At 46.1% G+C, this 26,617-nt stretch overlaps 1 protein-coding gene across 2 annotated transcripts in view; it reads left to right on the top strand.

The window, feature by feature from the left end:
* LOC127635678 (dual specificity tyrosine-phosphorylation-regulated kinase 1A-like) overlaps positions 1–26,617 on the top strand; it is a 45,886-nt gene that overhangs the window by 9,719 nt on the left and 9,550 nt on the right. For both annotated transcript variants that reach the window (XM_052115865.1, XM_052115864.1), the window contains exons 2-5: positions 2,793–2,898; positions 2,990–3,059; positions 18,873–19,069; positions 19,376–19,495. In XM_052115865.1, coding sequence (XP_051971825.1) covers positions 3,050–3,059; positions 18,873–19,069; positions 19,376–19,495 — 327 coding nt within the window. In that variant the 5' untranslated portion in view covers positions 2,793–2,898; positions 2,990–3,049. The remainder of the gene's footprint in view (positions 1–2,792; positions 2,899–2,989; positions 3,060–18,872; positions 19,070–19,375; positions 19,496–26,617) is intronic.

The raw sequence follows: 26,617 nt of genomic DNA, 5'->3' as shown, positions 1-26,617 counted from the left end.
AGTGTTTAAACATCGATTGTGTTTGAACTGTAAGATTAATGATTAATATCTTTGAAGTCCATCCTGGATTAACTGTAGAAGTTCACATAGATGCAATTGTGCTTGTTAACTGGCTGATGAAGGAATTTGTTGGCAATTGTTAGTCTATATAATCCATTTCAAGATCATAGATCGTAATAGACCGAGGTGATGCAGGCAGAGATCAGGGATGTGAAACGCAGTTCATCTGGCCGGTAATTTCGGTGAGGTTCGGTGTGGTCCATCCTAAATCCAAGGTTCAGACAATGGCATAGGAAGTATCCCATGTCTTGTGGTTGGAGTTGGCATCAGTTCATCCTCTGAAGTCCGTCATAATAGACTGAAGTGATGTTTGGCACCGGCTGCATTTAGTCATCATCATTCAGCGACATGTAGCAGTGGAGTCCAACACGAAGCAGGAATGGTGCTGGATCCAGCCGGTTCTGGTGACCTCAGGATAGGAGTCCCGAGGTTGAGACAGGGAAACAGATTAAATAAAATAAACATAGATGCCATTCAATTTATTGCAGAGATCATGCTCAATGTTTCTGGTTCTGGCAGACCCAACTAAAGCAGCCTAATTGTGGGTTGGAGGATAAATTAGGTGCATGTCTGACGAGTCTTTAGTCTAGACTGAAACTGAGAGAGTGTGTCTGAGTCCCGAACAGTGTTTGGGAGACACTTCCATAGTTTAGGAGCCAAATATGAAAAGGATCTTCCTCCTTTTGTGGATTTTGATATTCTAGGAACTATTAACAGGCCAGAATTGTGTGATCGTAATGAACGTGATGGAATATAGCATCGCAGAAGATCACTTAAGTACTGCGGAGCTAGACCATTCAAAGCTTTGTATGTAGTTACAGAATATTATAATTAATACGGAATTTAACAGGTAACAATGTAACGATGATAAAATGGGGCTAATATGATCATATTTCTTGGTTCTCGTCAGCACTCTGGCTGCTGCATTTTGAACCAATTGAAGTTTATTTATTGATCTTGCTGGACATCCTCCCAGTAATGCATTACAATAATCTAGTCTTGAGGTCATGAACACATTAATTAGTTTTTCGGCATCAGCAACAGAGAGCATATGCCTTAATTTAGCAATATTTCTGAGCTGGAAGAATGCTGTGCTACAAACATTTGTAATTTGATTTTCAAAGGACAGATTGGTATCAAACATAACACCTAAGTTCTTCACTGTTGAAGATGATGTAACAACATCCATCTAGAGTCAAATTATATTTTAGCGGCTTATTTTTAGAGGTTTTTGGTCGAATAATTAGAACCTCTGTTTTGCCAGAATTGAGTAGAAGGAAATTTCTGGCCATCCAATCTTTTATTTAATTGATGCACTCTGCTAATTTTGAGAATTGTGAAATCTCATCAGGTTTTGAAGATATATAAAGTTGTGTATCTCAGCATAGCAGTGGAAACTTATTCCACGATTCCTGATAATATCTCCCAGGGGAAGCATATACATGGAGAAAAGCAGAAGCCCTAAAACTGATCCCTGTGGCACTCCACATTTTACTTTTGTTTGGTTTGACAATTCCTCATTTACATAGACAAAGTGGTAGTGGTCTGCTAAATATGACCTAAACCATGCTAATGCAACTCCACAAATGCAACATAATTCTCTAGCCTATTCAAGAGAATGTTGTGATCTATCGTGTCGAATGCAGCACTAAGATCTAAAAGCACTAGAAGAGAAACGCAGCCGCGATCAGATGATAAGAGTCATGTGTAACTCTGATAAGTGCAGTCTCTGTACTGTGATGAGGCCTAAATCCAGACTGAAATTCTTCATATATACTATTTCTCTGTAGAAATGAACATATTTGGGAGGACACTACCTTTTCCAGTATTTTTGACATAAACGGGAGATTTGAAATTGGTCTATAATTAGCAAGTTCTCCAGGATCAAGTTGTGGCTTCTTAATAAGTGGTTTGATAACTGACATTTTAAAGTTTCTTGGGACATGTCCTAAACATAGCGAGGAGTTAATGATATTAAGAAGAGGTTCTGATATTACAGGAGATACCTCTTTTAAGAGCTTAGTTGGTATAGGATCTAACAAACATGTTGTTGCTTTTGATGTTTGGATAAGTTTTGTTCTTCATGAACTATGATAGCGAAGGATTGAAGTTGCAAGTGAGGAAAATTATTCAACACTGTTTTCTGAGGTGTGATGACAGATGATTGCATAATTCCAATTTTATTTCTGATTATTTCAGTTTTATCAGTAAAGAAATTAATGAAGTCATTACTCTTGTGCTGTGACGTGATATCTGGTTCTGTTGAGGCTTTATTCCTAACCAATTTATCCACAGTACTGAATAAACATCTAGGATTGTTGTGGTTATTTTCTATGAGTTTACTAAAATATGCTGACCTGGCAGCTTTGAGTGCCTGTCTGTATCTACTCCTTCCATGCACCACGAAATACTTCTAATTTTGTATTTTTCCACTTGCACACACAGATGTGTTTACTGTTGTGTGTTCATGTAATTGTTTGCATCTGAATCCCTGTAAATACATGAATCATCTCATGAATATGGTGATCCGGTGAATTATCTGCTGAAATTAGAGTCATGTATTGATATTATACATTGAATATCTTATCAATTAGCGATCAGTTGTTCAAAAGTAATGTGTGGTTAAACTTTATACTTTAACAAGTTATCAGTACATGTGTGCATGATTTCATACTTTTCCATTAGTCAGAGCTCATAAAGTGACATGTGTTATTAATGAATGTTGTGAACAGATCCTCACCAATGGTTGTGCAAGTTGAAGATAAACATCTACCAGTGGAAGACCTGCTGAAACATCAGGGCTGTTCTCGCCTGGAAACCACTCGCTTGTCTATTCAGGTACATATGTGTCATGTGATTATATAATGCTCATCTGGACACAAACATACATGTGTGTAGTTCATAACGGTTGTTTGTGTTGTTGTTGCAGTGGGCTGTGGTTTACAGATGGACTCTCCTCTCACAATGATATGAGATTTGTCAGGGGACGATGCATACAGGTGAGACATGTTCTTAAGTCATACAGACAGCATTAGTAATAATGTATAGAGTCAAAGCTGTAGTGTACATATGATCTGTGACAAGTGTGCTTTATTCAACATGATTATTGTGACACTGAGGGATTGGACAGATTGTGCATGTTGCTTATGGTAATGTTTACATCTTGTCATCTTCTATATGAAAGTGTTTGGAGAGGAATAAATCAGTCTATTTAGGGCAGACGTGCTGGTCAAGTATAAATGTTTCAAAATATAGGCCAGGGTCCCATTGGAGCGCTTGTCTCTAGGGTGTGCTCTCACAGGTCCTCTTTTAGACAAAGTGATTCCGGGTTCCTCACCCGAGAGCTTTTCTGTCAGCAAATACTGTGTTCAACTGTGCTGCTGGGAAATGTGTCAAAGTGCAATTCAATTTCATGCCTCTTACACGTTTTCCTATTGGCCCAAACCTCCTCGCTCTGCCCTAGCAACAAAAGTGGGTTATTTGCATAGGCTTTCCCCATTGGCTGCCGCTTTAGCTGTTGGGCCAATGGCAGGGCATCTTCCTGGTGGTAGGCTATGGTAATGAGGCACTGTTGCTGGGGTTGCGAGCGCTGGTTTCCAGTGTGAATGTGCTGCATTGTGTTTGCTGGTGAGAGCTGATAAATGACGACTCAATGATCTGCAGAATTCCCACTCGCTGTAGACCGTCACATCTCCAAACATCACATCCATCATCACACACTCTTAGTGTGTGTGTGTGTGTTCAGAGTCTCAGCTGTCTAGACATCATTTAATCTGTAGTTTGAAATCGTTCATATTTACCTCATTTATTGCAGGTTTGTCTTTGCATTGCAATAAAGTCATATAAAACGAAACACGAGGATATGTCCTGGGTCAAAAAAGGGTCTTCTGTGGTCATCCATATCTTTGAAGTTGTTTTATTGCATAATTGCAATTAATTTATAACATAATTTCTTGGATGCATTTCATGTTTACTTTGGAAATGTTATTGTTCATCATCCGAGCATCTGGAACCTTTTGAACACCTTATTACTAAAGCATTAGTTATAATATTCTCACTGTACCCATGAGTAGATTACTTTAAAATGCTTGTTTCATACTAGGGATGTGCACACACTTATTCAGTCAACCGTTCACCACACATGTTTTCACCCCGATCTGAGGGTACCTTGGGCCAGGTTCACAGTAGCAGTTCTAGCTTGTTTAGCGCCCCTCTGCAAGATGCCAACTGCCCACGTCGCCCATGCCTAAATCCCACACTGCAGGTCCGGTCAGTTGTTCAGGTATTGGGCATTAAGGGGCTGTTCACACATGCTGTGCAGCATCTCACTTTGTTCAGCATCTTGCATAAGTCCACCGCATTTAAAGTTAATCAAGTCAAAAAAAGATCCCATCTCTCACAAAGATCTGATGTTCTGGAAAAGTCTATGTTGCAAAGAGAACTTAAGGCACAGTTCACCCAAAATTTAAAGTTCTGTCATCATTTACTCACCCTCATGTCAACCCAGATGTCTGTGACTTTCTTTCTTCTGCAGAACACAAATGAAGATTTTTAGAAGAATATTTCAGCTCTGTAGGTCCATACAATGCAAGTGAATGGTGACCAGAACTTTGAAGCTCCAAAAAGCACATAAAGGCAGCATAAAAGTAATCCATAAGACTTCAGTGGTTTAATCCATGTCTTCTGAAGTGATATGATAGGTGTGAGTTAGAAACAGAACAATGTTTAAGTCCTTTTCACTGTAATTGTTTACTTCTGGTTGCTCTTCAATGCTTGTCCATGAGGGGATCCAGGTCACGCAGACTCTCGTGTAACTTCTGCTTTATTGAGTAGTGTTTGACGTATATCCATTGCAATAAACATTCTTTATTCCTGAGTCCCGATGAATAACCATTTGTGAACCCTCGTGGTTAACTGAATATTACTAACGGTTGTCCATGCATGAAGATTTAGTTTATCTTCAGAAAACCTGAAGTGAAACAAGGCCGGTTTATATATCAAACATCATTTAAGCAGAACATTACACAGGACAACAGCTTTTTCCATAAGTTGTCCATAAGTCTTGGATGTCCAGACTTGAAATCTTTATGTACTGGGCCATATGTAAAAATATGTTAGCGATAATCGCTTTTTACAATACGATTATATTGTCAACCCCTTGCTGAGGGTCGTGAATATTTTAGCTTTATTAATTTTGCTTTAAAAATTATATTTATTTATTGAAACATAAAACATAACCTAAAGATGTTTCTAAATTGAACTTGCACTTTAAACAGAAAAAACAAGTAAAATAACAAAGTGATTAAAGAATGTTCTATATAACCACCTCCCCAAAAACATTTACCACTGACCCCATTCGCCCTCATGCACGCATCAGTCAACAACAACAAGCCTATAGATTAAGAACTAAAGATAATTATAGTCATAGTAATAAAGCCTTTATAAATTCCCTTGTGTTCCCGAAAACTGCTGCAAATGTGTTCTTATGGAATATGTGTGCGTATTGTTTAATACAGTTTATGCTGCCTAAAGAAAACTCCATTTTAGCTTCAAGGTGAACGAGTCTCGTATGACTTTATGATTTAATCAGTTTCGTCTTTGTTTCTTTTATAGAAAGATATATATTACTGAACCTTGGGCTGGGCGGTTTTTCTGATTCATTTGAATTTGCGTTTTAACTAAATCAAGAAATTCGAGATTTTGCTAAATCTGCCTCTCCTTGTGCCATGATGATTCAGAGAATCACTAATTATTGCTTTATTCTGTGACATGTTCTGCATCTATACCCAACATTTGGCAAGCGATCATTTTGACAAACTTTACTAGTTGAATTATAATAATAAATAATTTAATATTGCTGCAATTCTCAGTGTGAACCACTAGAGGGCGCTTCTCTATCTGCAGCCCCATAATGAATATTCACAAATTAATTTATATACAATGATTAAACTTGATAATTTATAGATATTGATATCTAGATAACTTTCTAGAGGGGCGGGAACCGGATCAACAGTCAAAGTTATATTTAATTTAAACAAACACATGGCAGCTGTGTGTGACTCTCTCTCTCTCCTGAACTGCTGCATCTGGCTCGCCCTTATCCCTCTCCTCAGCTGATTAGCCCGATGCATGTGGAGTCACAGCCCCGCCCTCCTCCTCGTCACACAATTATTTTACAGTTTTTGCCATATCGCCCAGCACTAACTGAACCTGCAGAGTTGCGTTCCCAATGCATGATAACCGCTGACTGCTCCGTGGAAATAAAGCAAATTAAACTCACAGCACCTCCTGAGATGATCTGAGATAATTTGCAGCATTCTCACAGACAACGTTATTCTTGCAAAGTGTTTTCAGACAAATGAAACGAGTAACTCTTCACATGCGTGTGTTTCAGATGAGGAGGTCCCGCTGAACGCCTCTGAACAAGAGCAGAAACGGAGCAGATCCATTGCACAAGTGCTTCTGTAACACTAAACTTGACACGAGAAGCAGATTTGGCTTGTATTAATGTAACGGTGATCAGCTGATGGAGAGCTGTGCCATGTGTAAACCTCACTCTCCTGACCTCAAGAGGTGCACTAGCGACTGGCGCTAGAAGCTGTAGCCTTTAGCCTCCTTGTTAGCGCACCCGCCTCCCACGCCGGAGACATCGGTTCGAGTCCCATTCGGAGCGGGACGACCAGGACCGGTTACATTAACGTCATTACATTTGGTTCGATGGTCCAAAATTTCACTTGAATGCAGGAAAAACCCTGAACACACTGTTTATGCACGGATGATTCAGCAGATTTCAGAGAGAGGGAGAGAGAGAGACACAACCTGAGAGACAGTGGGTGTATCTGTGTTATGTGTTTTACCCTCGTGTGTCCCCCCAATGTTCACCACAGTGACTCAGTGTGTGTGTGTATATTATGTGTCCGTGCTCTTCGGTTATTTAAACACTGAAGTCTTCAGTTCTGAACCTGTTTTGTATTTATTTTTATATTTGTTACATTTGTTAAACTGTAATTATAGATTAAGGTGTAGTTCTTTTTTACACAGCCTCTGCTTTGGCAATACTGTATTGTTTACAGTCATGCCAATAAAGACCCTTTGAATTTGAGTGTCTGTCTGTCTGTCTGTCTGTCTGTCTGTCTGTCTGTGTGTGTCGTCTGTCTGTGTGTGTCGTCTGTCTGTGTGTGTGTGTGTGTGTCTGTGTCTGTCTGTGTGTGTCGTCTGTCTGTGTGTGTGTGTGTGTGTCTGTGTCTGTCTGTGTGTGTCGTCTGTCTGTGTGTGTGTGTGTGTCTGTCTGTGTGTGTCGTCTGTCTGTGTGTGTGTGTCTGTGTCTGTCTGTGTGTGTCGTCTGTCTGTGTGTGTGTGTCTGTGTCTGTCTGTGTGTGTCGTCTGTCTGTGTGTGTCGTCTGTCTGTGTGTGTGTGTGTCTGTCTGTGTGTGTCGTCTGTCTGTGTGTGTGTGTCTGTGTCTGTCTGTGTGTGTCGTCTGTCTGTGTGTGTCGTCTGTCTGTGTGTGTGTCGTCTGTCTGTGTGTGTGTGTGTGTCTGTCTGTCTATGTCTGTCTGTGTGTGTCGTCTGTCTGTGTGTGTCGTCTGTTTGTGTGTGTGTGTCTGTGTCTGTCTGTCTGTGTGTGTCGTCTGTCTGTGTGTGTGTGTCTGTGTCTGTCTGTCTATGTCTGTCTGTGTGTCGTCTGTCTGTGTATGTCTGTGTGTGTCGTGTGTGTGTGGGTGTCTGTGTGTGTGTGCGTGTGTGTCTGTGTGTGTCGTCTGTCTGTGTGTGTCGTCTGTCTGTGTGTGTGTGTGTGTGTGTGTGTGTCTGTGTCTGTCTGTGTGTGTCGTCTGTCTGTGTCTGTGTCTGTCTGTGTGTGTCGTCTGTCTGTGTGTGTGTGTGTCTGTGTCTGTCTGTGTGTGTCGTCTGTCTGTGTGTGTGTGTGTGTGTGTGTGTGTGTGTCTGTCTGTGTGTGTCGTCTGTCTGTGTGTGTGTGTGTGTGTGTGTGTGTGTCTGTCTGTGTGTGTCTGTGTCTGTCTGTGTGTGTCGTCTGTCTGTGTGTGTGTGTGTGTGTGTGTGTGTCTGTCTGTGTGTGTCGTCTGTCTGTGTGTGTGTGTGTGTCTGTGTCTGTCTGTGTGTCGTCTGTCTGTGTGTGTCGTCTGTCTGTGTGTGTGTGTCTGTGTCTGTCTGTCTATGTCTGTCTGTGTGTCGTCTGTCTGTGTGTGTCGTCTGTCTGTGTGTGTGTGTGTCTGTGTCTGTCTGTCTATGTCTGTCTGTGTGTCGTCTGTCTGTGTATGTCTGTCTGTCTGTGTGTGTCGTCTGTCTGTGTGTGTGTCTGTGTGTGTGTGTGGGTGGGTGTGTGTGTGTGTGTGTGTCTGTGTGTGTGTGTGTGTGTGCGTGTGTGTCTGTGTGTGTCGTCTGTCTGTGTGTGTCTGTGTGTAGGGCTGGGACGATTACCGCAATACCGCGGTCACGTGACTCCAACCGCGGGTCTGAGTTTGTCACCGTCCTCACCGCAAAAAAACAAAAACAAAAAAAACTTTGGCCTGCACGTGTGCACGTTGTGTCTAATGACATGGATTCATTGATTCTAATGATATGGATTATGTCTAATGATATTAGCCTACATGGATTCAAGGTTTTCTAAACAAAACTTATCAAAATATGGAGCAAATCCGACCTTTCGCGAGTTGGGGAGCGCAATGTTCCATGACACATAATAACATTCCATTTGTATTAGAGATGCGCGGATGGGCTATTATTATTTAATCCGCAACCGCATCACAAAACTCATCTGTCCGCACCAACGTTTTTTGATAAATTTTCAAAACGCATCCGCGGCGCTGACTGTTTTAAGGTCTGAGCGATGCAAGGCGCTGCTGCCGCGAGGCTAGAAAGCTCTTGGCTGTTCTAGAAAGGAGACTGAGCCAATGCAGCAAAGATATTTTAAAGGCTAAAGTCCCTAGTAGGCTATAGCCTATTGGCTATGTTGTATCCCCAGAATATCAGCAGTGAAGTCCGTTTCCGATTGGCGCACAGGGATAAAAATAAATAAATAAATAAATAGTAACGCACATCGGCAAACCTGACTACTAGGCTACTGTAGCCTAAAATTTTATCATTTTGTTTTGAATTTTGTTTAAAATTTATTTTAAGATTTCTATTTATTTCTCATGTCTGTGAGGCAGTAGGCCTAGCCGCCGAGTTTCGGTTAATTTATGAGAGAGCTCACGCGCAAGAGATCGCATCGGCGCTTCCACGTCCTGCTGCTGATTATATGTCTGCTATATTTGCTTCTTATTTATTAATTCCAGGCAATTAGTTAATGAAACAGTGATTAAAATTAAGATACAATTTATACAAAACGAAATTTTAAGTTAAAGAAAGGCTTTCTACAAAACAAAACTTAATAAAGTGGTCAAAATCATGTCTGACCCATCTTCAATGCGAATGTATCTGAGAATAATCTTAAATAAGGAAATCTATACAGTGTTCATGCCAAATTACTGCTTGATGAAAATTTGACTATTTCAAATTGTGCTCGTTTTTTTCTTCGGATGTAGGTGACAATATTTAAAGTCTGTCTATTAAAAGCGACTTCTGATGTGTGCGCCAAAGTCTGTCGGGGGACTTCTCTGATCCAATGTAATGTATTTAATGCGGTTTACCGCTATACCGCGGGAATATCTTGCTTTTCAACCGCGGTTAGAAAAAATCCATACCGCCCCAGCCCTATCTGTGTGTGTCGTCTGTCTGTGTGTGTCTGTCTGTGTGTCTGAGTGTGTGTGTGCGCGCGCGCGTGTGTGTGTGTGTGTGTGTCTGTCTGTGTGTGTGTGTGTGTGTGTGTGTAATGATGCTGAGTCATAAACACACATCAGCTCACACACACACTCTTGATCAGCTCTGAATAGATACACGTTTGAACAGTCTGTAGTTGTGTGTTTGAGAGTGTCACACGTGTGCCGTGTTGTCTTGTGATAAAGCATGAGTGTGATAATGTAAGCTGAGCTTCTGCTGTTTCACATGAGCAGACGTCTGTTACATCTATCAAACATTCTTCATTTCTCAACATTTAAATCCAAACGTCCTGTTGCCTGACTTTATTCTGGGGTTCACTGCTTGAGTTTATCTGTGTCTGTCAGTGTAAGTTGTGTGCGATTGTGCTGAAGTTGTCTGTCAGTGTAAGTTGTGTGCGATTGTGCTGAAGTTGTCTGTCAGTGTAAGTTGTGTGCGATTGTGCTGAAGTTGTCTGTCAGTGAAAGTTGTGTGCGATTGTGCTGAAGTTGTCTGTCAGTGAAAGTTGTGTGCGATTGTGATGAAGTTGTCTGTCAGTGTAAGTTGTGTGCGATTGTGCTGAAGTTGTCTGTCAGTGGAAGTTGTGTGCGATTGTGCTGAAGTTGTCTGTCAGTGAAAGTTGTGTGCGATTGTGATGAAGTTGTCTGTCAGTGAAAGTTGTGTGCGATTGTGATGAAGTTGTCTGTCAGTGTAAGTTGTGTGCGATTGTGCTGAAGTTGTCTGTCAGTGTAAGTTGTGTGCGATTGTGCTGAAGTTGTCTGTCAGTGTAAGTTGTGTGCGATTGTGATGAAGTTGTCTGTCAGTGAAAGTTGTGATGCGATTGTGCTGAAGTTGTCTGTCAGTGTAAGTTGTGTGCGATTGTGCTGAAGTTGTCTGTCAGTGGAAGTTGTGTGCGATTGTGCTGAAGTTGTCTGTCAGTGTAAGTTGTGTGCGATTGTGATGAAGTTGTCTGTCAGTGAAAGTTGTGTGCGATTGTGATGAAGTTGTCTGTCAGTGTAAGTTGTGTGCGATTGTGCTGAAGTTGTGTGCGATTGTGCTGAAGTTGTCTGTCAGTGAAAGTTGTGTGCGATTGTGATGAAGTTGTCTGTCAGTGTAAGTTGTGTGCGATTGTGATGAAGTTGTCTGTCAGTGTAAGTTGTGTGCGATTGTGCTGAAGTTGTGTGCGATTGTGCTGAAGTTGTCTGTCAGTGAAAGTTGTGTGCGATTGTGATGAAGTTGTCTGTCAGTGTAAGTTGTGTGCGATTGTGCTGAAGTTGTAGGTCAGTGTAAGTTGTGTGTGATTGTGATGAAGTTGTAGGTCAGTGTAAGTTGTGTGTGATTGTGCTGTAGTTGTAGGTCAGTGTAAGTTGTGCGATTGTGCTGAAGTTGTCTGTCAGTGTAAGTTGTGTGCGATTGTGCTGAAGTTGTAGGTCAGTGTAAGTTGTGCGATTGTGCTGAAGTTGTGTGCGATTGTGCTGAAGTTGTAGGTCAGTGTAAGTTGTGTGTGATTGTGCTGTAGTTGTAGGTCAGTGTAAGTTGTGTGTGATTGTGCTGAAGTTGTAGGTCAGTGTAAGTTGTGTGTGATTGTGCTGTAGTTGTAGGTCAGTGTAAGTTGTGTGCGATTGTGCTGAAGTTGTCTGTCAGTGGAAGTTGTGTGCGATTGTGCTGAAGTTGTCTGTCAGTGGAAGTTGTGTGCGATTGTGCTGAAGTTGTCTGTCAGTGGAAGTTGTGTGCGATTGTGCTGAAGTTGTCTGTCAGTGGAAGTTGTGTGCGATTGTGCTGAAGTTGTCTGTCAGTGTAAGTTGTGTGTGATTGTGCTGAAGTTGTAGGTCAGTGTAAGTGCGATTGTGCTGAAGTTGTGTGCGATTGTGCTGAAGTTGTGTGCGATTGTGCTGAAGTTGTAGGTCAGTGTAAGTGCGATTGTGCTGAAGTTGTGTGCGATTGTGCTGAAGTTGTGTGCGATTGTGCTGAAGTTGTAGGTCAGTGTAAGTTGTGTGTGATTGTGCTGTAGTTGTAGGTCAGTGTAAGTTGTGTGTGATTGTGCTGAAGTTGTAGGTCAGTGTAAGTTGTGTGTGATTGTGCTGTAGTTGTAGGTCAGTGTAAGTTGTGTGCGATTGTGCTGAAGTTGTCTGTCAGTGGAAGTTGTGTGCGATTGTGCTGAAGTTGTCTGTCAGTGTAAGTTGTGTGCGATTGTGCTGAAGTTGTCTGTCAGTGGAAGTTGTGTGCGATTGTGCTGAAGTTGTCTGTCAGTGAAAGTTGTGTGCGATTGTGATGAAGTTGTCTGTCAGTGTAAGTTGTGTGCGATTGTGATGAAGTTGTCTGTCAGTGTAAGTTGTGTGCGATTGTGCTGAAGTTGTCTGTCAGTGAAAGTTGTGTGCGATTGTGATGAAGTTGTCTGTCAGTGTAAGTTGTGTGCGATTGTGCTGAAGTTGTCTGTCAGTGTAAGTTGTGTGCGATTGTGCTGAAGTTGTCTGTCAGTGGAAGTTGTGTGCGATTGTGCTGAAGTTGTCTGTCAGTGAAAGTTGTGTGCGATTGTGATGAAGTTGTCTGTCAGTGAAAGTTGTGTGCGATTGTGATGAAGTTGTCTGTCAGAGTAAGTTGTGTGCGATTGTGCTGAAGTTGTCTGTCAGTGTAAGTTGTGTGCGATTGTGCTGAAGTTGTCTGTCAGTGTAAGTTGTGTGCGATTGTGATGAAGTTGTCTGTCAGTGAAAGTTGTGTGCGATTGTGCTGAAGTTGTCTGTCAGTGTAAGTTGTGTGCGATTGTGCTGAAGTTGTCTGTCAGTGGAAGTTGTGTGCGATTGTGCTGAAGTTGTCTGTCAGTGAAAGTTGTGTGCGATTGTGATGAAGTTGTCTGTCAGTGAAAGTTGTGTGCGATTGTGATGAAGTTGTCTGTCAGTGTAAGTTGTGTGCGATTGTGATGAAGTTGTCTGTCAGTGTAAGTTGTGTGCGATTGTGATGAAGTTGTCTGTCAGTGAAAGTTGTGTGCGATTGTGATGAAGTTGTCTGTCAGTGTAAGTTGTGTGCGATTGTGCTGAAGTTGTGTGCGATTGTGCTGAAGTTGTCTGTCAGTGAAAGTTGTGTGCGATTGTGATGAAGTTGTCTGTCAGTGTAAGTTGTGTGCGATTGTGATGAAGTTGTCTGTCAGTGTAAGTTGTGTGCGATTGTGCTGAAGTTGTGTGCGATTGTGCTGAAGTTGTCTGTCAGTGAAAGTTGTGTGCGATTGTGATGAAGTTGTCTGTCAGTGTAAGTTGTGTGCGATTGTGCTGAAGTTGTAGGTCAGTGTAAGTTGTGTGTGATTGTGATGAAGTTGTAGGTCAGTGTAAGTTGTGTGTGATTGTGCTGTAGTTGTAGGTCAGTGTAAGTTGTGCGATTGTGCTGAAGTTGTCTGTCAGTGTAAGTTGTGTGCGATTGTGCTGAAGTTGTAGGTCAGTGTAAGTTGTGCGATTGTGCTGAAGTTGTGTGCGATTGTGCTGAAGTTGTGTGCGATTGTGCTGAAGTTGTAGGTCAGTGTAAGTTGTGTGTGATTGTGCTGTAGTTGTAGGTCAGTGTAAGTTGTGTGTGATTGTGCTGAAGTTGTAGGTCAGTGTAAGTTGTGTGTGATTGTGCTGTAGTTGTAGGTCAGTGTAAGTTGTGTGTGATTGTGCTGAAGTTGTCTGTCAGTGTAAGTTGTGTGCGATTGTGCTGAAGTTGTGTGCGATTGTGCTGAAGTTGTCTGTCAGTGGAAGTTGTGTGCGATTGTGCTGAAGTTGTCTGTCAGTGGAAGTTGTGTGCGATTGTGCTGAAGTTGTAGGTCAGTGGAAGTTGTGTGCGATTGTGCTGAAGTTGTAGGTCAGTGGAAGTTGTGTGCGATTGTGCTGAAGTTGTAGGTCAGTGTAAGTTGTGTGCGATTGTGCTGAAGTTGTAGGTCAGTGTAAGTTGTGTGCGATTGTGCTGAAGTTGTCTGTCAGTGTAAGTTGTGTGCGATTGTGCTGAAGTTGTCTGTCAGTGGAAGTTGTGTGCGATTGTGCTGAAGTTGTCTGTCAGTGGAAGTTGTGTGCGATTGTGCTGAAGTTGTCTGTCAGTGGAAGTTGTGTGCGATTGTGCTGAAGTTGTCTGTCAGTGTAAGTTGTGTGTGATTGTGCTGAAGTTGTAGGTCAGTGTAAGTGCGATTGTGCTGAAGTTGTGTGCGATTGTGCTGAAGTTGTAGGTCAGTGTAAGTGCGATTGTGCTGAAGTTGTGTGCGATTGTGCTGAAGTTGTGTGCGATTGTGCTGAAGTTGTGTGCGATTGTGCTGAAGTTGTAGGTCAGTGTAAGTTGTGTGTGATTGTGCTGAAGTTGTAGGTCAGTGTAAGTTGTGTGTGATTGTGCTGAAGTTGTAGGTCAGTGTAAGTTGTGTGTGATTGTGCTGAAGTTGTAGGTCAGTGTAAGTTGTGTGTGATTGTGCTGTAGTTGTAGGTCAGTGTAAGTTGTGTGTGATTGTGCTGAAGTTGTCTGTCAGTGTAAGTTGTGTGCGATTGTGCTGAAGTTGTCTGTCAGTGTAAGTTGTGTGCGATTGTGCTGAAGTTGTAGGTCAGTGTAAGTTGTGTGTGATTGTGCTGAAGTTGTAGGTCAGTGTAAGTTGTGTGTGATTGTGCTGAAGTTGTCTGTCAGTGTAAGTTGTGTGCGATTGTGCTGAAGTTGTAGGTCAGTGTAAGTTGTGTGCGATTGTGCTGAAGTTGTGTGCGATTGTGCTGAAGTTGTGTGCGATTGTGCTGAAGTTGTAGGTCAGTGTAAGTTGTGTGTGATTGTGCTGTAGTTGTAGGTCAGTGTAAGTTGTGTGTGATTGTGCTGAAGTTGTCTGTCAGTGTAAGTTGTGTGCGATTGTGCTGAAGTTGTAGGTCAGTGTAAGTTGTGTGCGATTGTGCTGAAGTTGTGTGCGATTGTGCTGAAGTTGTAGGTCAGTGTAAGTTGTGTGTGATTGTGCTGTAGTTGTAGGTCAGTGTAAGTTGTGTGTGATTGTGCTGAAGTTGTCTGTCAGTGTAAGTTGTGTGCGATTGTGCTGAAGTTGTAGGTCAGTGTAAGTTGTGTGCGATTGTGCTGAAGTTGTGTGCGATTGTGCTGAAGTTGTGTGCGATTGTGCTGAAGTTGTAGGTCAGTGTAAGTTGTGTGTGATTGTGCTGTAGTTGTAGGTCAGTGTAAGTTGTGTGTGATTGTGCTGAAGTTGTAGGTCAGTGTAAGTTGTGTGTGATTGTGCTGTAGTTGTAGGTCAGTGTAAGTTGTGTGTGATTGTGCTGAAGTTGTCTGTCAGTGTAAGTTGTGTGCGATTGTGCTGAAGTTGTGTGCGATTGTGCTGAAGTTGTCTGTCAGTGGAAGTTGTGTGCGATTGTGCTGAAGTTGTCTGTCAGTGTAAGTTGTGTGCGATTGTGCTGAAGTTGTCTGTCAGTGGAAGTTGTGTGCGATTGTGCTGAAGTTGTCTGTCAGTGAAAGTTGTGTGCGATTGTGATGAAGTTGTCTGTCAGTGTAAGTTGTGTGCGATTGTGATGAAGTTGTCTGTCAGTGTAAGTTGTGTGCGATTGTGCTGAAGTTGTCTGTCAGTGTAAGTTGTGTGCGATTGTGATGAAGTTGTCTGTCAGTGTAAGTTGTGTGCGATTGTGCTGAAGTTGTCTGTCAGTGTAAGTTGTGTGCGATTGTGCTGAAGTTGTCTGTCAGTGGAAGTTGTGTGCGATTGTGCTGAAGTTGTCTGTCAGTGAAAGTTGTGTGCGATTGTGATGAAGTTGTCTGTCAGTGAAAGTTGTGTGCGATTGTGATGAAGTTGTCTGTCAGTGTAAGTTGTGTGCGATTGTGCTGAAGTTGTCTGTCAGTGTAAGTTGTGTGCGATTGTGCTGAAGTTGTCTGTCAGTGTAAGTTGTGTGCGATTGTGATGAAGTTGTCTGTCAGTGAAAGTTGTGTGCGATTGTGCTGAAGTTGTCTGTCAGTGTAAGTTGTGTGCGATTGTGCTGAAGTTGTCTGTCAGTGGAAGTTGTGTGCGATTGTGCTGAAGTTGTCTGTCAGTGAAAGTTGTGTGCGATTGTGATGAAGTTGTCTGTCAGTGAAAGTTGTGTGCGATTGTGATGAAGTTGTCTGTCAGTGTAAGTTGTGTGCGATTGTGATGAAGTTGTCTGTCAGTGTAAGTTGTGTGCGATTGTGATGAAGTTGTCTGTCAGTGAAAGTTGTGTGCGATTGTGATGAAGTTGTCTGTCAGTGTAAGTTGTGTCGCGATTAGTGCTGAAGTTGTCTGTCAGTGAAAGTTGTGTGCGATTGTGATGAAGTTGTCTGTCAGTGTAAGTTGTGTGCGATTGTGATGAAGTTGTCTGTCAGTGTAAGTTGTGTGCGATTGTGCTGAAGTTGTGTGCGATTGTGCTGAAGTTGTCTGTCAGTGAAAGTTGTGTGCGATTGTGATGAAGTTGTCTGTCAGTGTAAGTTGTGTGCGATTGTGCTGAAGTTGTAGGTCAGTGTAAGTTGTGTGTGATTGTGATGAAGTTGTAGGTCAGTGTAAGTTGTGTGTGATTGTGCTGTAGTTGTAGGTCAGTGTAAGTTGTGCGATTGTGCTGAAGTTGTCTGTCAGTGTAAGTTGTGTGCGATTGTGCTGAAGTTGTAGGTCAGTGTAAGTTGTGCGATTGTGCTGAAGTTGTGTGCGATTGTGCTGAAGTTGTGTGCGATTGTGCTGAAGTTGTAGGTCAGTGTAAGTTGTGTGTGATTGTGCTGTAGTTGTAGGTCAGTGTAAGTTGTGTGTGATTGTGCTGAAGTTGTAGGTCAGTGTAAGTTGTGTGTGATTGTGCTGTAGTTGTAGGTCAGTGTAAGTTGTGTGTGATTGTGCTGAAGTTGTCTGTCAGTGTAAGTTGTGTGCGATTGTGCTGAAGTTGTGTGCGATTGTGCTGAAGTTGTCTGTCAGTGGAAGTTGTGTGCGATTGTGCTGAAGTTGTCTGTCAGTGGAAGTTGTGTGCGATTGTGCTGAAGTTGTAGGTCAGTGGAAGTTGTGTGCGATTGTGCTGAAGTTGTAGGTCAGTGTAAGTTGTGTGCGATTGTGCTGAAGTTGTAGGTCAGTGTAAGTTGTGTGCGATTGTGCTGAAGTTGCCTGTCAGTGTAAGTTGTGTGCGATTGTGCTGAAGTTGTCTGTCAGTGGAAGTTGTGTGCGATTGTGCTGAAGTTGTCTGTCAGTGGAAGTTGTGTGCGATTGTGCTGAAGTTGTCTGTCAGTGGAAGTTGTGTGCGATTGTGCTGAAGTTGTCTGTCAGTGTAAGTTGTGTGTGATTGTGCTGAAGTTGTAGGTCAGTGTAAGTGCGATTGTGCTGAAGTTGTGTGCGATTGTGCTGAAGTTGTGTGCGATTGTGCTGAAGTTGTAGGTCAGTGTAAGTGCGATTGTGCTGAAGTTGTGTGCGATTGTGCTGAAGTTGTGTGCGATTGTGCTGAAGTTGTAGGTCAGTGTAAGTTGTGTGTGATTGTGCTGAAGTTGTAGGTCAGTGTAAGTTGTGTGTGATTGTGCTGTAGTTGTAGGTCAGTGTAAGTTGTGTGTGATTGTGCTGAAGTTGTCTGTCAGTGTAAGTTGTGTGCGATTGTGCTGAAGTTGTCTGTCAGTGAAAGTTGTGTGCGATTGTGATGAAGTTGTCTGTCAGTGTAAGTTGTGTGCGATTGTGCTGAAGTTGTAGGTCAGTGTAAGTTGTGTGTGATTGTGCTGAAGTTGTAGGTCAGTGTAAGTTGTGTGTGATTGTGCTGAAGTTGTCTGTCAGTGTAAGTTGTGTGCGATTGTGCTGAAGTTGTAGGTCAGTGTAAGTTGTGTGCGATTGTGCTGAAGTTGTGTGCGATTGTGCTGAAGTTGTGTGCGATTGTGCTGAAGTTGTAGGTCAGTGTAAGTTGTGTGTGATTGTGCTGTAGTTGTAGGTCAGTGTAAGTTGTGTGTGATTGTGCTGAAGTTGTCTGTCAGTGTAAGTTGTGTCGCGATTGTGCTGAAGTTGTAGGTCAGTGTAAGTTGTGTGCGATTGTGCTGAAGTTGTGTGCGATTGTGCTGAAGTTGTGTGCGATTGTGCTGAAGTTGTAGGTCAGTGTAAGTTGTGTGTGATTGTGCTGTAGTTGTAGGTCAGTGTAAGTTGTGTGTGATTGTGCTGAAGTTGTAGGTCAGTGTAAGTTGTGTGTGATTGTGCTGTAGTTGTAGGTCAGTGTAAGTTGTGTGTGATTGTGCTGAAGTTGTCTGTCAGTGTAAGTTGTGTGCGATTGTGCTGAAGTTGTGTGCGATTGTGCTGAAGTTGTCTGTCAGTGGAAGTTGTGTGCGATTGTGCTGAAGTTGTCTGTCAGTGTAAGTTGTGTGCGATTGTGCTGAAGTTGTAGGTCAGTGTAAGTTGTGTGTGATTGTGCTGAAGTTGTCTGTCAGTGGAAGTTGTGTGCGATTGTGCTGAAGTTGTCTGTCAGTGGAAGTTGTGTGCGATTGTGCTGAAGTTGTCTGTCAGTGGAAGTTGTGTGCGATTGTGCTGAAGTTGTCTGTCAGTGGAAGTTGTGTGCGATTGTGCTGAAGTTGTCTGTCAGTGGAAGTTGTGTGCGATTGTGCTGAAGTTGTCTGTCAGTGTAAGTTGTGTGCGATTGTGCTGAAGTTGTCTGTCAGTGTAAGTTGTGTGCGATTGTGCTGAAGTTGTAGGTCAGTGTAAGTTGTGTGCAATTGTGCTGAAGTTGTAGGTCAGTGTAAGTTGTGTGCGATTGTGCTGAAGTTGTCTGTCAGTGGAAGTTGTGTGTGATTGTGCTGAAGTTGTGTGCGATTGTGCTGAAGTTGTAGGTCAGTGTAAGTTGTGTGTGATTGTGCTGAAGTTGTCTGTCAGTGTAAGTTGTGTGCGATTGTGCTGAAGTTGTCTGTCAGTGTAAGTTGTGTGCGATTGTGCTGAAGTTGTCTGTCAGTGTAAGGTGTGTGCGATTGTGCTGAAGTTGTGTGCGATTGTGCTGAAGTTGTAGGTCAGTGGAAGTTGTGTGTGATTGTGCTGAAGTTGTAGGTCAGTGGAAGTTGTGTGCGATTGTGCTGAAGTTGTAGGTCAGTGGAAGTTGTGTGCGATTGTGCTGAAGTTGTGTGTTGTGTGTTGCAGGAGGAGAGACATCAGCATGCAAACCCTCCTCTGTCCGGCTGGCTCCCTCGTTTTCTTTCCATTCGGCTGGTGTGCAGATGGATGCGCAGACGCCACATTCACACCCGCCGTTCAGTGATGTTCACCTGCAGAGCGCTGACCAATCAGCTGCTGCGCTGCCGTACACCTCGCAGGCCCCGCAACCCAACACCGCCCAGGTACATACATGTACAATAAGCAGTTGTGTATCTCACACAGTCATTGAGCTGTTGAAGTGTATCAGCAGATCTGTCCAGTGTTAGACGCTGCATGTTCATATGGGCTCATGTGTGTTCATGTGTGTTCATGTGTGTTCATGTGTGTTCATATGGGCTCATGTGTGTTCATGTGTGTTCATATGGGCTCATGTGTGTTCATATGGGCTCATGTGTGTTCATTCATGTGTGTTCATGTGTGTTCATGTGTGTTCATGAGTGTTCATGAGTGTTCATGAGTGTTCATGTGTGTGTTCATGTGTGTTTCAGGGAACTGCTGATATGGTGATGCTACAGCGGCGAATACCTCCGTGTTTTCGGGATCCTGCGACAGCGCCTTTAAGAAAACTCTCCATCGAACTGATTAAAACCTACAAACACATTAACGAGGTGCCACACAAACATTCCCAGCACTGTTCATCATCTGATACTTTAATCTCTCCGAAATATCAGTCGCAGCATCAAGCACAGCGAGAAATATCACTAATATAACAAATACATCATCATACAGTCACTCAGAAAGCATCTCTCATTGAGGAGTCTGTATTACTCAATTATTTATCCTAATAAAACTGGTCGTGCGTGCGTGAGAGCGTGCGTGCGTGCGTGCGTGCGTGAGTGCGAGAGCGAGAGAGTGCGTGCGAGAGAGAGTGCGTGCGAGAGAGAGTGCGTGCGAGAGAGAGTGCGTGCGTGAGAGAGTGCCTGAGTGAGTGCGTGCGTGAGTGAGTGCGTGCGTGAGTGAGTGCGTGCGTGAGTGAGTGCGTGCGTGCGAGAGAGAGTGCGTGCGAGAGAGAGTGCGTGCGTGCGTGAGTGAGAGAGAGTGCGTGCGTGCGTGAGTGCGTGAGTGAGAGAGAGTGCGTGCGAGAGAGAGTGCGTGCGAGAGAGAGTGCGTGAGTGCGAGAGCGTGCGAGAGAGAGTGCGTGCGTGCGAGAGTGCCTGAGTGAGTGCGTGCGTGAGTGAGTGCGTGCGTGAGTGAGTGCGTGCGTGAGTGAGAGAGTGCGTGCGAGAGAGAGTGCGTGCGAGAGTGCGTGCGTGCGTGCGTGAGTGAGAGAGTGCGTGCGTGCGTGAGTGCGAGAGAGAGTGCATGCGAGAGTGCCTGAGTGAGTGCGTGCGTGAGTGAGTGCGTGCGTGAGTGAGTGCGTGCGTGAGTGAGAGAGTGCGTGCGAGAGAGAGTGCGTGAGTGAGAGAGTGCGTGCGTGCGTGAGTGAGTGCGTGCGTGAGTGAGTGCGTGCGTGAGTGAGTGCATGCGTGCGAGAGAGAGTGCGTGCGAGAGAGTGCGTGCGTGCGTGAGTGAGAGAGTGCGTGCGTGCGTGAGCGCGTGAGTGAGAGAGTGCGGCAGAGAGAGTGCGTGCGAGAGAGTGCGCGCGAGTCGTGAGCGTGCGAGAGAGAGTGCGTGCGTGCGAGTGCCTGAGTGAGTGCGTGCGTGAGTGAGTGAGTGCGGCGTGAGTGAGTGCGTGCGCGAGTGAGAGAGTGCGTGCAAGAGAGAGTGCGCGAGAGTGCGCGCGTGCGTGCGTGAGTGAGAGTGCGTGCGCGCGTGAGTGCGAGAGAGTGCATGCGAGTGCCTGAGTGAGTGCGTGCGTGAGTGAGTGCGTGCGTGAGTGAGAGCGCGTGCGTGCGAGAGAGAGTGCGTGCGAGAGAGTGCGTGCAGAGAGAGTGCGTGAGTGAGAGAGTGCGTGCGTCGCGTGAGTGCGTGAGTGAGAGAGAGTGCGTGCGAGAGAGTGCGTGCGAGAGAGTGCGTCACGAGAGAGTCGCGAGCGAGAGCGTGCGAGAGAAGTGCGTGCGAGAGAATGCGTCGAGAGAGAGTCGTCGAGAGAGAGTGCGTCAGCGAGAGAGTCGCTGTGAGAGATGCGTAGAGAGAGTGCGTGCGAGAGTGCCTGAGTGAGTGCGTGCGTGCGAGAGAGAGTGCGTGCGAGAGAGAGTGCGTGCGAGAGTGCCTGAGTGAGTGCGTGCGTGCGAGAGAGAGTGCGTGCGTGCGAGAGAGAGTGCGTGCGTGCGTGAGTGCGTGCGTGCATGAGAGAGAGTGCGTGCGAGAGAGAGTGCGTGCGAGAGAGAGTGCGTGCGTGAGAGAGTGCGTGCGTGAGAGAGTGCGTGCGTGCGAGAGAGAGTGCGTGCGAGAGAGAGTGCGTGCGAGAGAGAGTGCGTGCGTGAGTGAGTGCGTGCGAGAGAGAGTGCGTGCGAGAGAGAGTGCGTGAGTGAGTGCGTGCGTGAGTGAGTGCGTGCGTGAGTGAGTGAGTGCGTGAGTGCGTGCGTGAGTGAGTGAGTGCGTGAGTGAGTGCGTGCGTGAGTGAGTGAGTGCGTGCGTGAGTGAGTGCGTGCGTGCGTGAGTGAGTGCGTGCGTGCGTGAGTGAGTGCGTGCGTGAGTGAGTGAGTGAGTGCGTGCGTGAGTGAGTGAGTGCGTGAGTGAGTGCGTGCGTGAGTGAGTGAGTGCGTGAGTGAGTGCGTGCGTGAGTGAGTGAGTGCGTGAGTGAGAGAGTGCGTGCGTGCGTGAGTGAGAGAGTGCGTGCGTGCGTGAGTGAGAGAGTGCGTGCGAGAGAGAGTGCGTGCGTGAGTGAGTGCGTGCGTGAGTGAGTGCGTGCGAGAGAGAGTGCGTGCGTGAGTGAGTGCGTGCGTGAGTGAGTGCGTGCGTGAGAGAGTGCGTGCGTGAGAGAGTGCGTGAGAGAGTGCGTGAGTGAGAGAGTGCGTGCGAGAGAGAGTGCGTGAGTGAGAGAGTGCGTGCGAGAGAGAGTGCGTGAGTGAGAGAGTGCGTGAGTGAGAGAGTGCGTGAGTGAGAGAGTGCGTGAGTGAGAGAGTGCGTGAGTGAGAGAGTGCGTGCGAGAGAGTGCGTCGCGAGAGAGAGTGCGGTGCGAGAGAGTGCGTCGTGAGAGTGCGTGCGTGAGAGAGTGAGCGTGCGTGAGCGTGCGTGAGTGAGAGAGTGCGTGCGAGAGAGTGCGTGCGTCGCGTGCGAGATGTGCGGCGTGGAGTGCGTGCGAGAGAGAGTGCGTGCGTGCGTGCGTGAGTGCGTGAGTGAGAGAGAGTGCGTGCGAGAGAGAGTGCGTGCGAGAGAGAGTGCGTGCGAGAGAGAGTGCGTGCGAGAGTGAGTGCGTGCGTGAGTGAGTGCGTGAGCGAGAGAGAGTGCGTGAGCGAGAGAGAGTGCGTGAGCGAGAGAGAGTGCGTGAGCGAGAGAGAGTGCGTGAGCGAGAGAGAGTGCGTGCGCGAGAGAGAGTGCGTGAGCGAGAGAGAGTGCGAGAGAGAGTGCGTGAGCGAAGAGTGCGTGGCGAGAGAGAGTGCGTGAGCGAGAGAGTGCGTGGCGAGAGAGTGCGTGCGTGAGTGAGTGCGTGAGAGAGAGTGCGAGTGCGTGAGCGTGTGAGAGTGCGTGCGTGAGTGAGAGAGAGAGTGCGTGAGTGCGTGCGTGAGTGAGAGAGTGCGTGCGAGAGAGAGTGCGTGCGAGAGAGAGTGCGTGCGAGAGAGAGTGCGTGCGAGAGAGAGTGCGTGCGTGAGTGAGAGCGCGTGCGTGAGTGAGAGCGCGTGCGTGAGTGAGAGCGCGTGCGTGAGTGAGAGTGCGTGCGTGCGTGCGTGAGTGAGTGCGTGCGTGCGTGCGTGAGTGCGTGCGTGCGTGAGAGAGTGCGTGAGTGTGTGAGTGAGTGTGTGTGTTGAGTGTGTGAGTGAGTGGTGAGTGAGTGTGTGAGTGAGTGTGTGTGTTGAGTGTGTGAGTGTGTGAGTGAGTGTGTGTGTTGAGTGTGTGAGTGAGTGTGTGAGTGAGTGCGTGCGTGAGTGAGTGTGTGAGTGAGTGAGTGCGTGTGTTGAGTGGAGTGTGTGTGTGTGTGTGTGAGTGAGTGCGTGAGTGAGTGTGTGTGTGCGTGAGTGCGTGCGTGAGAGTGCGTGAGTGAGTGAGTGAGTGAGTGAGTGAGTGCGTGAGTGAGTGAGAGAGTGCGTGAGTGAGTGCGTGAGTGTGTGTGTGTGTGAGTGCGTGCGTGAGTGAGTGTGTGAGTGAGTGAGTGTGTGTGTTGAGTGTGTGAGTGAGTGAGTGAGTGTGTGAGTGCGTGAGTGAGTGAGTGAGAGAGTGCGTGAGTGTGTGTGTGAGTGTGCGTGCGTGAGTGAGTGTGTGAGTGAGTGAGTGAGTGTGTGTGTTGAGTGCGTGAGTGCGTGCGTGAGTGCGTGCGTGAGTGAGTGCGTGTGTGAGTGTGTGAGTGAGTGAGTGCGTGCGTGAGTGAGTGCGTGTGTGAGTGCGTGCGTGAGTGAGTGTGTGTGTGTTGCGTGCGTGCGTGCGTGCGTGAGTGAGAGAGTGAGTGCGTGAGTGTGAGTGTGTGTGTTGAGTGAGTGAGTGTGTGAGTGAGTGTGTGAGTGAGTGAGTGCGTGTGTTGAGTGAGTGTGTGTGTGTGTGCGTGAGTGAGTGCGTGAGTGAGTGCGTGAGTGTGTGCGTGAGTGCGTGCGTGAGACGTGAGTGAGTGAGTGAGTGCGTGAGTGAGTGAGTGAGTGAGTGCGTGAGTGAGTGAGTGTGTGTGTGTGTGTGTGTGAGTGCGTGCGTGCGTGAGTGAGTGTGTGAGTGAGTGAGTGTGTGTGTTGAGTGTGTGAGTGAGTGCGTGAGTGAGTGAGTGAGTGCGTGAGTGAGTGAGTGAGTGAGTGAGTGAGTGAGTGTGTGTGTGTGTGTGTGAGTGAGTGCGTGCGTGAGTGAGTGTGTGAGTGAGTGAGTGAGTGTGTGTGTGAGTGCGTGCGTGAGTGAGTGTGTGAGTGAGTGAGTGTGTGTGTTGAGTGAGTGAGTGTGTGTGTGTGAGTGAGTGTGTGTGTTGAGTGAGTGTGTGTGTGTGAGTGAGTGTGTGTGGTGAGTGTGAGTGAGTGTGTGAGTGAGTGAGTGTGTGTGAGTGAGTGTGTGAGTGAGTGATTGAGTGAGTGCGAGTGTGAGTGAGTGAGTGTGTGTGTTGAGTGAGTGAATGTGTGTGTGAGTGAGTGATTGAGTGAGTGCGAGTGTGTGAGTGAGTGAGTGAGTGTGTGTGTGTGTGTGTGTGTGTGTGGTGAGTGAGAGAGTGAGTGCGTGTGTGTCTGTTTGTTGAGTGAGTGCGTGAGTGCGTGCGTGAGTGAGAGAGTGCGTGAGAGAGTGCGTGCGTGAGTGAGTGCGTGCATGTGTGTGTGTTGAGTGAGTGTGTGTGTGTGTGTTGAGTGAGTGAGAGAGTGAGTGCGTGTGTGTGTGTGTGTGTGGTGAGTGAGAGAGAGAGTGAGTGCGTGTGTGTGTGTGTTGAGTGAGTGAGAGAGTGAGTCGCGTGTGTGTGTGTGAGTGAGTGAGAGAGTGAGTGCATGAGTGAGTGCGTGCGTGTGTGTGTATTGAGTGAGTGAGAGAGTGAGTGCATGAGTGAGTGCGTGCGTGTGTGTGTGTTGAGTGAGTGCGTGTGTGTGTGTGTTGAGTGAGTGAGAGAGTGAGTGCATGAGTGAGTGCGTGTGTGTGTGTGTGTTGAGTGAGTGAGAGAGCGAGTGCATGAGTGAGTGCGTGCGTGTGTGTGTTGAGTGAGTGCGTGTGTGTGTGTGTGTGTGTGTGTGTGTTGAGTGCGTGCGTGCGTGTGTGTGTGTGTGGTGAGTGAGAGAGAGAGAGTGAGTGCGTGTGTGTGTGTGTTGAGTGAGTGAGAGAGTGAGTGCGTGTGTGTTGAGTGAGTGAGAGAGTGAGTGCGTGCGTGAGAGAGTGCGTGCGTGAGAGAGTGCGTGAGTGTGAGAGTGCGTGAGTGTGAGAGTGCGTGAGTGAGAGAGTGAGTGCGTGTGTGTTGAGTGAGTGAGAGTGCGTGCGTGAGAGAGTGCGTGAGAGTGCGTGAGTGTGAGAGTGCGTGAGTGAGAGAGTGCGTGAGTGAGTGCGTGAGTGTGTGCGTGAGTGAGAGAGTGCGTGAGTGTGTGAGCGTGAGTGTGTGCGTGTGTGTTGAGTGTGTAGTGAGTGTGTGTGTTGAGTGTGTGTGTGTGTGTTGAGTGAGTGAGGTGAGTGTGTGTGTGTTGAGTGAGTGAGTGAGTGTGTGAGTGAGTGTGTGAGTGAGTGTGTGAGTGAGTGTGTGAGTGAGTGTGTGAGTGAGGTGAGTGAGTGTGTGTGTTGAGTGAGTGAGTGTGTGTGTTGAGTGTGTGAGTGAGTGTGTGAGTGAGTGTGTGAGTGTGTGAGTGAGTGTGTGTGTTGAGTTTGTGTGTTGAGTGTGTGTGTTGAGTGTGTGTTGAGTGAGTGAGTGTGTGTTTTGAGTGTGTGTGTTGAGTGAGTGAGTGAGTTTGTGTGTTGAGTGAGTGAGTTTGTGTGTTGAGTGAGTGAGTGAGTTTGTGTGTTGAGTGAGTGAGTGAGTTTGTGTGTTGAGTGAGTGAGTGTGTGTGTTGAGTGAGTGAGTGAGTGTGTTGAGTGAGTGTGTGTGTTGAGTGAGTGAGTGTGTGTGTGTGTGTGTGTGTTGAGTGAGTGTGTGTGAGTGAGTGTGTGTGTGTGTTGAGTGAGTGTGTGTGAGTGAGTGTGTGTGTTGAGTGAGTGAGTGAGTTTGTGTGTTGAGTGAGTGAGTGAGTGTGTTGAGTGAGTGAGTGATTTTGTGTGTTGAGTGAGTGAGTTTGTGTGTTGAGTGAGTGAGTGTGTGTGTTGAGTGAGTGTGTTGAGTGAGTGAGTGTGTTGAGTGAGTGAGTGAATGAGTGTGTGTGTTGAGTGAGTGAGTGAGTGAGTGTGTGTGAGTGAGTGAGTGAGTGTGTTGAGTGAGTGTGTTGAGTGAGTGAGTGTGTGTTGAGTGAGTGAGTGTGTGTGTTGAGTGTGTGTGTTGAGTGAGTGTGTTGAGTGAGTGTGTTGAGTGAGTGAGTGAGTGTGTGAGTGTGAGTGAGTGTGTTGAGTGAGTGTGTTGAGTGAGTGTGTTGAGTGAGTGAGTGTGTGTTGAGTGAGTGAGTGTGTTGAGTGAGTGAGTGAGTGTAGTGAGTGTGTGTGTTGAGTGAGTGTGTGTGTTGAGTGAGTGTGTTGAGTGAGTGAGTGTGTGTGGTGAGTGTGTGTGGTGAGTGAGTGAGTGTGTGTGTTGAGTGAGTGAGTGTGTGTGTTGAGTGAGTGAGTGTGTGTGTTGAGTGAGTGTGTGAGTGTGTGTGTTGAGTGAGTGTGTGAGTGTGTGTGTTGAGTGAGTGTGTGAGTGTGTGTGTTGAGTGTGTGTGTTGAGTGAGTGAGTGAGTGTGTGTGTTGAGTGAGTGAGGTGAGTGTGTGTGTTGAGTGAGTGTGTGTGAGTGAGTGAGTGAGTGTGTGTGTTGAGTGAGTGAGTGTGTGTGTTGAGTGAGTGAGTGTGTGTGTTGAGTGAGTGTGTTGAGTGAGTGAGTGAGTGTGTGTGTTGAGTGTGTGTGTTGAGTGAGTGTGTTGAGTGAGTGAGTGAGTGTGTGTGTTGAGTGAGTGTGTTGAGTGAGTGAGTGAGTGAGTGTGTGTGTTGAGTGAGTGTGTGTGTTGAGTGAGTGAGTGAGTGAGTGAGTGAGTGAGTGTGTGTGTTGAGTGAGTGTGTTGAGTGAGTGAGTGAGTGAGTGTGTGTGTTGAGTGAGTGTGTTGAGTGAGTGAGTGAGTGTGTGTGTTGAGTG

This window comes from Xyrauchen texanus, chromosome 43 (assembly GCF_025860055.1).
Source record: "Xyrauchen texanus isolate HMW12.3.18 chromosome 43, RBS_HiC_50CHRs, whole genome shotgun sequence".
NCBI classification, from domain to species: Eukaryota; Metazoa; Chordata; class Actinopteri; order Cypriniformes; family Catostomidae; genus Xyrauchen; species Xyrauchen texanus.
The sequence above is the reverse complement of the archived record's forward strand: the minus strand, read 5'-3'. Positions and strand labels throughout refer to the sequence as shown.